The sequence below is a fragment of the Garra rufa genome, chromosome 7, assembly GCF_049309525.1.
Source record: "Garra rufa chromosome 7, GarRuf1.0, whole genome shotgun sequence".
Classification (NCBI taxonomy): domain Eukaryota; kingdom Metazoa; phylum Chordata; class Actinopteri; order Cypriniformes; family Cyprinidae; genus Garra; species Garra rufa.
Window position 1 is genome coordinate 43,522,050 of NC_133367.1, and position 9,696 is coordinate 43,531,745.

Consider the following 9,696-nt stretch of genomic DNA (forward strand, 5'->3'; position numbering starts at 1 on the left):
AGAGTACACACAAACACAAACACACACACACACACACTCAAAAACAGGAGTACTGCAATGCTGTTGCTGTCTATGCAGAATCAGAAAGCTTACGGGTTTCATCGAAAATATCTTAATTTGCATTCCGAAGATGAACCAAGGTCTTACGGGGTGAGTTATTATTAGGGCTGTCCTCGACTAAAGATTCTTCTGGTCGACTAGTAGTCGTTCATTTTAAGCATTAGTCCACTATTAGTCGCACGTTTATTAATAAACCATATAAATCATAATAGTGAGCCTTTAATTGTCTAATAAGCGCTCAAGCGCACACAAAAAAGCTTGCCACAGCACACCGGCAGATATAATAATTATGTGAAACAACAAAGAGACTACATTAACATTTTAATAATTTATTGATAAATCACTGCTAGTGCTGCACCTGTGTGCATGTTTCATTTGGATTACATAATCTGAGAATACTTGTTTTTCGTTTGAATTGATTCATTCAGAAGTAGACATTTCTCTCTCTATAATTATATTTTTCATGTCTGTAAGGCAAGTATAGGCTACACAGAGTTTAGAAGTTTCGTGCTCAAGTTCACAGAGACTGAGAGGGCAGAAAGCGCACCCTCTTCGCTTTCATTATTTTACAAAAGCGCAGCGTTTCGTTGTTATTCTGAGTGCACACACATAAATGTAGAGTCTTTACAGATTTGAAAGATGTACTACTTTTGGAAGATGTATGACTGTATGAGCAAAAATGATGGAGTATTTTAAGAGCAAGTGAGCGCACTAATGTTCAGTTTCCACACTCCGCACAATATCACTATTTTTTTTTTACGTCGCAGCCATGTAAAAACTGCTACTATTTACATATTTCAGAAGAAAAGCCATATTGAGGTTGATGAATGATAGGTGAGGATTTGGAAGTCATTTCCGATGTATTATATTACCACACACACCAGCCGTTAACGATTTGTCTGTCACAGGCTTCGCGACTTTGCAACTTTCTGTGATTTTTTTTCTGCGACTAAGCGGCTAATAAAATTTTGGTCGACCAAGCTTCTTCTTCAGTTAGTCGACTATTATGGGGTAGGGCTGTGCAATAAATCGCATGCGATTGTCATGCGTATCTCATCAGTAAAGCCGGTTCTGTGATTAGTAGTAAATCTCCATCACGTGCGTTCAGATGGCGCGGTATTTAAAACACTGAGCCGTAGATCACTGAAAAGCTACGCAATATCGCGTTCAAAATCGCTGATGAATCGCCATCTGAACGCACGTGATGGAGATTTACTACTAATCACAGAACCGGCTTTACTGATGAGATACGCATGACAATCGCATGCGATTTATTGCACAGCCCTAATTACCTAATTAGGGGCAGCCCTATTAATTTTTTGAGAGAACTATTCCTTTAATGCATTTGTGTAGAGTATGTTTCTGACTTGGGGGGTGCTGGTCCCATCTGGCTCATCAATCTAGTAGAGCGTAGTTCAGATAAAGGAATAGTTACAGAATAGTTACTCCATGGCATGCAACCTAAAAGCAAAGGTCACACCACTGGCTTTTGATTTGTTCAAATGATTGAACAAATCAATCAACAAATGATTAAAGTCGATAGGAGATTACAGATTAGCTTTACCTAGTGATTCTCATCTCGAGCCCTGAAGGTCCACTTAACTGCAAAGATTACCTCCAACCTTGATCAAACTCACCTGAATGCTATAAAAATTAAGGTGCTTCTCGATGCCATAGATTAGAAGAACCTTTTTGTCCAAATGGTTCTGTAAAGAACCTTTAACATCTGAAAGGTTCTTTGTGGCGAAAGAAGGTTCTTCAGATTCTAAAAAGGTAAGAAAGAGATGGTTCTTTCAAGAACCTTTGACTGAATGGTTCTTTTTGGAGCCAAAAATTGTTCTTCTATGGCATCGCTTGAAGAACCTTTGAAAGCACCTTTATTTTTAAGAGTGTGCCAATAACTTTCTAGTAATCCAGTAGACCTTGATTAGCTTGTTCAGGTGTGTTTGACTAGGGTTAGTGCTAAACTCTGCAGGAATGTGAGCCTCGAGGGCTAGAGTTGAGAATAGCTGACTATTAATTACTGTATTATTTGACCAGATAGATAAGCAATTTAAATAACACTGGTCAATTACCAAAATATCTACTGCTTGCAGGCAGCCCTGTTCTTCAACTACCAGAAAACCATTTTTGAGCACTTGGACTTCCTGTGCTGCTGTTCACGTTTTCCAATTCACGCACAGACAGTAATTCAGCTGTGATGGAGGGAGTGAGAGTGCCTTGTAGTTTGACAGCCACATTGATTAAAACAGAGAGAAGTGCACTGATATCCCGAACCCCTTTGACCTCTGCCAGGACACGCTGCAGCAAGGCAAGCAGCGCTTTACAACACTCCTTCCTCTTATCTACATATCAGTCCGTCTGCGACTTCAACCCCAATGACAACGGACAAGAGTGAATGCAAACCAAGCAATAAACCCGAATCAATATCTACTGACTATTTCAAACTCTTCTTCTGTCAGTTTATAGTCCTGCGTCAGAATTCATAGCATGAGCTCACGGTATGCAAACTGAGTCTGCAACACTCATAATGCATTATTCACAGAGAAATTAAAGTTTCTCAAGTCGCTGCAAACCTTTAAGACATTCCTTCTTCTGCAGAAGAACATTAACCAAAGAACATTGGCGTCCATTGACTTCCGTTGAATGGAAAAAGGGGCATTTCTCAATATATCTTCTTTTGTGCTCCACAAATGTTTAGTGGCTATGCAAAACATATTCAATTTAAATATTCAAAACTGAGGAGGGAAAAAATGTAAAAGCGTAAGAATCCGTCACTGAAAACAGTGATTAGCAATTACATATTACACAGGCCTGACAGGGTGAGATGTACAGCGATTTGCAGATGTTTCCTCCACTGATTCAGCATAAATTACTTACATTAATGACCCGCGCCACACACCCAGACGACCTCTGAGCATTTCTGTGCTTTTCATTAATCACAGCCTGTAATTACATGATCGAGTCAACAGCCCCTCTGCGACCATTATCTGCAAGTCATAAAGATTCTCCCACAGGCCGCAGACCTGATACTGACTGAGTGTCTTGCCGCATCACTGGAGGATTTTAACACAATGCAAGTACAGGAATCCTTTACATAATCAGAGCTCTGCAGGCCTATAACCTGAGATGACATTAAACCCACAGGAGCATAAGAGATGGGCTTTACACTGCCTCTTTTCTCCAGTAACTCACTGATCAATATCCTTGATGATGATGATGATTTCCTCTATAAATGAAGCTTTTTGTGCATCAAAAATCCGAAATGCAAAAAGAAAACCAATGCAAAAAATCCATCTTGAAGAGATTTAAGAGCTCAGACAAAGTGGAAAATTTCAGTGAATTACACTTTCAATTTTGGTGCATTAAACCGGTGTCCCTTTTGGAGTATGGCAGAGTGAGAACTGTAGAAAAAAGCTGCATAGAAATTGTCAAACATTTCCCCTCAGAACCAACAGGGAAAAAACGCAAATGGGCTGAATAACAATGCAACCTCATTTTCTGACAGCTGGTGTCGCTTACAGAACAGCAGAAATAGAGCGGAGCTCAAATTTGAATTTCTGACGCGCTTTTGTGTTTCACGGAAATAAAAACAGCAGGTATGTCCAAACCAGAAGTGATAACGCAATACAAACTCTATTAAGCTGTTTTAAAGCCACAGGACATTACAGCTATTCATTTCTGCGCTGTTGCGCCAAGTAGCCCCACCCACAGTTAAATCTGATTGGTCCAAATTCACGCTTAAATCTAAATCGCTATAAACCTGGTAAGGGCTGGAACGACATAAAAGCGAGTAAATTGTCATTTTTGAGTACTTAAAGGCACAATATGTAAGTTTTTGCCACTAGAGGGGGCATATTCAAAACAAACAGAGAACCAAAGGTGTAGTTCGATGACGTTGTGATTGATTGCCCTGATAGCACATGTACATCTCAGAGATGTCTATTTGATGTCTGCAAGACGTCGTTTGCTCATCTGCAATACATCTATTGGACGTTTCCTATCAGATGTCAAATAGATGTCTAGTAGATGTCTTTAAGATGTTTATGAATTAGAATGTATGTAAAACTGACATCTTACAGACGTCTGCCAGACGTTTGTACACAGCAGAAGCTTTCCAGATCAAGAGATCTTTAACAGACATCTTGCAGACGTACATGTGCTATGTTAAAGGCACAATATGGACGTTGTTGCCACTAGAGGGCGCATATTCAAAACAAACAGAGAAACAAAGGTGTAGTTTGATGACGCTGTGATTGATTTCCCTGATAGCACATGTACATCTCGAAGACGTCTATTTGACGTCTGCAAGACGTAGTTTGCTCATCTGCAATACGTCTATTGTACGTTTCCTATTAGAGGTCAAATAGACATCTATTAGATGTCTTTAAGATGTTTATGAATAAGAATGTATGTAAAACTGACATCTTACAGACGTCTGCCAGATGTTTGTACACAGCAGATGCTTTCCAGATCAAGAGATCTTTAACAGACATCTTACAGACGTAGATGTGCTATGTTAAAGGCACAATATGGACGTTGTTGCCACTAGAGGGCGCATATTCAAAACAAACAGAGAAACAAAGGTGTAGTTTGATGACGCTGTGATTGATTGCCTTGATAGCACACGTACATCTCGGAGGCATCTATTTGATGTCTGCATTTACATCTGCAAGACGTAGTTTGCTCATCTGCAATACGTCTTTTGTACGTTTCCTATTAGAGGTCAAACAGATGTCTATTAGATGTCTTTAAGATGTTTATGAATTAGAATGTATGTGAAACTGACATCTTACAGACGTTTGTACACAGCAGATGCTTTCCAGATCAAGAGATCTTTAACAGACATCTTGCAGACGTACATGTGCTATATGGGATATTAAAGCGTTTTTGGGGTTTCCATGTTTTCTACAAAATAAAACCGGAAAATTGAGGGTGTGCACGGTCCGTTACACAAGTTGAAATTGCTTATTTCTCTGGATTTAGACATTCTTTGAAACATTTGGGATAATGTACGAAAAGTCAGCAAATTATTTATAAAATAAAACACTGTTCTACTGTTTTATTTTATATTTCAACTCAAAAATCTTACAAAGTGTGCCTTTAAATGTTATGTCCCCTTGTGTCAATCCAAATACCTACCAACAGCCTTTTCAGTAGATCATATGTTTCTGATATCATGTTATTTTTAATTAAGTACTGCGTAAAATAACTGCATCTCATTTTCTAACTCCAAGTTGCTGTAATTAATTTGTATTAAAGAATATCAAATGTCGGTCACTGAAAACCCTATTTAATAAACTCCTAATAGGCCTGCTGAGCTTATTATGTATCAATTACAATGTGGTGTATGTAAACAGTGTGAAAATTCGTGCCGGGACGCTGATTCATGAGGTGGGACAGCTTGCAGTGGGATATCAGTCTGATATGATGATGATCATCACTGTGTTGGATTGGTTAACACATCTGATACACACCTGAGCAATATACATAGTTAGACAAACAAATATAAGTCTATGAATGGGTTTAAATCAACACTGAAATCCTTTAGCAAACCCCCAGAAGACAAAACGAGTATTTGCTCAACCAATCCGCTCTGTTAAACCGTTTAAAGCTCGTGTGCGCGTCAACAAAAGCACAAGGACGCAAACGAGAACAAATGCATTATAAGCATGAATATTCATGCGGACGGATACATTGTAGCATTCACTTACATTCTCGGCGTCGCGCTCGTTCACGGTGGGCAATGGCGTTCTGGTCGACATCTTGTGTTTACAGGCCGCTCGCTCCAGCACCGGCGCTCGGTACAGCAGAGCAGCGGACCCGGGGTTAGGGAAGATAACGCGGAAGATACTAATATCCGATCCCCGTCACACCGGCATGTCTCCCGGCCTTCAACCTACGATGCGGCGGCGGCGGCGGCTTTATAACATGCACATATCCAGGAGCGGCCCGCGTCAGCCGCGGGTGAGATAGAGACAGAGCGAACGCGACGCTGCGGATGCGCGGACAGGACGAGTGTGTGTGTGTGTGAATGTGAGTGTGTGTGTGAGAGAGAGTGTGTAAGTGTGAGTATGTGTGTGTGTGTGTGTGGGGCTCAGGCTCCTGCATTGATCCACCCTGATAGAAACACACAGAGGGGGAGGACGATGAAAGAACTCAGTGCTTGTGTCGCAAAATAATCAATCTAGTAGTTGATATGGCTATTTAACCCGTGCATTTGCTAAAAATATGTGGTTTCATAATATCAACTTAAGACTTTGCAATGCTTTGTCATGACAAGCTCCATCAATGGCCTTAGTCTGAGACAATGCAGCGTTTGGAGAAAGTGCGTGAACCTAACATCACACTGTTGAAATGTTTACCACTGTCTTTTAAAAGAAGCTCAGTGTGATATGCCTCTCTAGATTTGACCTACATCCCCACCTAATGGATTTTAAGCAGTATTGCGTTTCTAACACCATCTTATTAAAAGCTTCAGAGATTTTTTTTTTGACTGAGCACAAAAATCCTAAAGTATAAATGTATATATCTAAATGATTCATTTTTGTTGTTGTTGGGAATCTAATCTAATAGATTAGGAAGTCTCACAATTGTTCGCGTTAACCATCCTCCACACCGCCAGAGGGAGCCATCATCAATTGTATGTGATGAGTTGAAAATGCCAAACTAGTATTCTACTCATACTGGTTTTGCCTGATAATAATTTTAAATAATAATAAAAACAGACAATGGTAAAACATTTATTTATTTACTCTTGTCAGAATTCACAGCTAGTAATGCATGGCCAAATAGAGGGGTTGGACAAAATGTGAAAACCCCCAATTTTGGGAGTTAATTTGGAGATTACAGTGGAAAAAAACATTGCAGTTATCTTTTGTTGTCTATATTCTCCTGTTTGTATGTCAGTGTAGTGTAAGTTGTGTTCAGCAGTGTTTAGTACAAGTGTTCTGTGAAATGATATGGTAGCTTGTTTAACAGGAGCATCTGTAACCTTAACAGCGAAAATAGTTTAGTGTTTGAAGAACAACAGTCTTTACGATTACTGCGTCACAAAGCATTACGAGACTTGATCAGCGATGGAGAATAATTGGTGAAGCCTAAAAGTGAATGATAAGGATTGTGTCCGAACACAGATCTACTGAAGCAAAAAAATCCTGGAAATGTTCAGAAACGTACTGGATATTTTCCTTTTTGGAGAGCAGAGTGAGAAGCTCATTCCCTCGTTCATCCACTGGCAGATGTTCTGATTAGGGTTGCAAAGAGACAATTTTTCCAGTAAATTTCCAAAGTTTTTCAGACGTTTCCAAACAATCCTGGAAATGTTCAGAAATTTACTGGATATTTCCCTTTTTCGAGAGAAGAGTGAGAAGCTCATTCCCTCTTTAATCTACTGGCAGATTTTGCAACCCTAATCAGAAAATCTGCCAGAGTTTCCCCAAAAAATCCTGGAAATATTCAGAAACGTACTGGATATTTTCCTTTTTGGAGAGCAGAGTGAGAAGCTCATTCCCTCGTTCATCCACTGGCAGATGTTCTGATTAGGGTTGCAAAGGGGCAAAAAAATTCCAAAGTTTTCCAAAAGTTTCCAAAAAATCCTGGAAAGTTCAGAAATTTACTGGATATTTTACTTTTTGGAGAGAAGAGTGAGAAGCTCATTCCCTCCTTCAACCATTGGCAGATGTTCTGATTAGGGTTGCAAAGAGACAATTTTTCCAGTAAATTTCCAAAGTTTCCCAGAAGTTTCCAAACAATCCTGGAAATGTTCAGAAATTTACTGGATATTTCCCTTTTTCGAGAGCAGAGTGAGAAGCTCATTCCCTCGTTCATCCACTGGCAGATGTTCTGATTAGGGTTGCAAAGGGGCAAAAAAATTCCAAAGTTTTCCAAAAGTTTCCAAAAAATCCTGGAAAGTTCAGAAATTTACTGGATATTTTTCTTTTTGGAGAGAAGAGTGAGAAGCTCATTGTCTTCTTCAACCATTGGCAGATGTTCTGATTAGGGTTGCAAAGAGACAATTTTTCCAGTAAATTTCCAAAGTTTTCCAGAAGTTTCCAAAAATCCTGGAAATGTTCAGAAATTTACTGGATATTTCCCTTTTTCGAGAGAAGAGTGAGAAGCTCATTCCCTCTTTAATCTACTGGCAAATTTTGCAACCCTAATCAGAAAATCTGCCAAAGTTTCCCCAAAAAATCCTGGAAATATTCAGAAACGTACTGGATATTTTCCTTTTTGGAGAGCAGAGTGAGAAGCTCATTCCCTCCTTCAACCATTGGCAGATGTTCTGATTAGGCTTGCAAAGAGACAATTTTTCCAGTAAATTTCCAAAGTTTTCCAGAAGTTTCCAAAAAATCCTGGAAAGTTCAGAAATTTACTGGATATTTTACTTTTTGGAGAGAAGAGTGAGAAGCTCATTCCCTCCTTCAACCATTGGCAGATGTTCTGATTAGGGTTGAAAAGGGGCAAAAAAATTCCAAAGTTTTCCAAAAGTTTCCAAAAAATCCTGGAAAGTTCAGAAATTTACTGGATATTTTACTTTTTGGAGAGAAGAGTGAGAAGCTCATTCCCTCCTTCAACCATTGGCAGATGTTCTGATTAGGGTTGCAAAGAGTCAATTTTTCCAGTAAATTTCCAAAAATCCTGGAAAATGTTCAGAAATGTACTGGATGTTTCCCTTTTTCGAGAGAAGAGTGAGAAGCTCATTCCCTCTTTAATCTACTGGCAAATTTTGCAACCCTAATCAGAAAATCTGCCAGAGTTTCCCCAAAAAATCCTGGAAATATTCAGAAATGTACCATATATTTCCCAGCCCTTTGCAGTTCTAGTTCTGATAGATGTTCATTCAGCTGGAGACTATTCAAAAGAAGTATGAATCCACTCTTAGAAGGCTGGGCGCTTTATTAAAGGCAAATGGTGGTAAAACACCTCAAAGAAATATTGCCTATTTCTCAAGTGTTCACATTAGTTTAACCAACCTCTGTCTCAAGACATGTAAGCTGGTGGAGCATATAAAGATGACTCTTCAAAAGGATAATTCACTCAAATATGGCCATCACCAACTAAAAGACTGCTCCTCAAGCCTGTGGCAGTGATGGCTCATTTCCATCAAGGATTAAGGAAGGCTTCTTTCTGTTCCAGAACCACCTTTTCTTCAGTGGAAATGAAGATAGAAAGCTCAGCAGGGTCTCCATTTCCTTCAGAATATAAATAACTCCAGCCCTCACCACTTTGTACAAGAGCACTTCAGAAAGTATACAGCTGCAAACTGATTCTAGAAAAATGGGAACTGCACACTATACAACCATTAGAGGGAGTCAGTGAGTTGAAATGTCTAGAAATCAACTTCTGTCCTGTTTGAAGATGTTGGATGCAGGCGGTGAGGTGAGGTAGGATCTCACAGAAGCCTCTGTAGAACTATATAGTGCATATAAGGCAACTTAACATGAAATCATACAAGCTTTGTTAAAAGTGAAATTTTATTGCAACAGCAGAGTATGTGACAGAAGCGTTTGTTCACTATTTTTTTTTTCCAAAGTCAAAAATACCTCTGACTTTTTATAGAAACCGATATGCAACGTGTGGGTAGCAGTTACAAGATAAAACACTGAACTCTTACTAAGCAATAAAACACTATAA

General features: G+C 39.3%; 1 protein-coding gene across 2 annotated transcripts in view; it reads right to left on the reverse strand.

Annotated features, from left to right (window-relative positions):
• The window catches only part of mark1 (MAP/microtubule affinity-regulating kinase 1), a 68,139-nt gene extending 62,110 nt beyond the window's left edge, over window positions 1-6,029 (reverse strand). For both annotated transcript variants that reach the window (XM_073843840.1, XM_073843841.1), the window contains exon 1: window positions 5,775-6,029. In XM_073843840.1, the coding sequence (XP_073699941.1) occupies window positions 5,775-5,825 (51 nt within the window). In that variant the 5' untranslated portion in view covers window positions 5,826-6,029. The remainder of the gene's footprint in view (window positions 1-5,774) is intronic.
• Window positions 6,030-9,696: the final 3,667 nt, after the last annotated feature.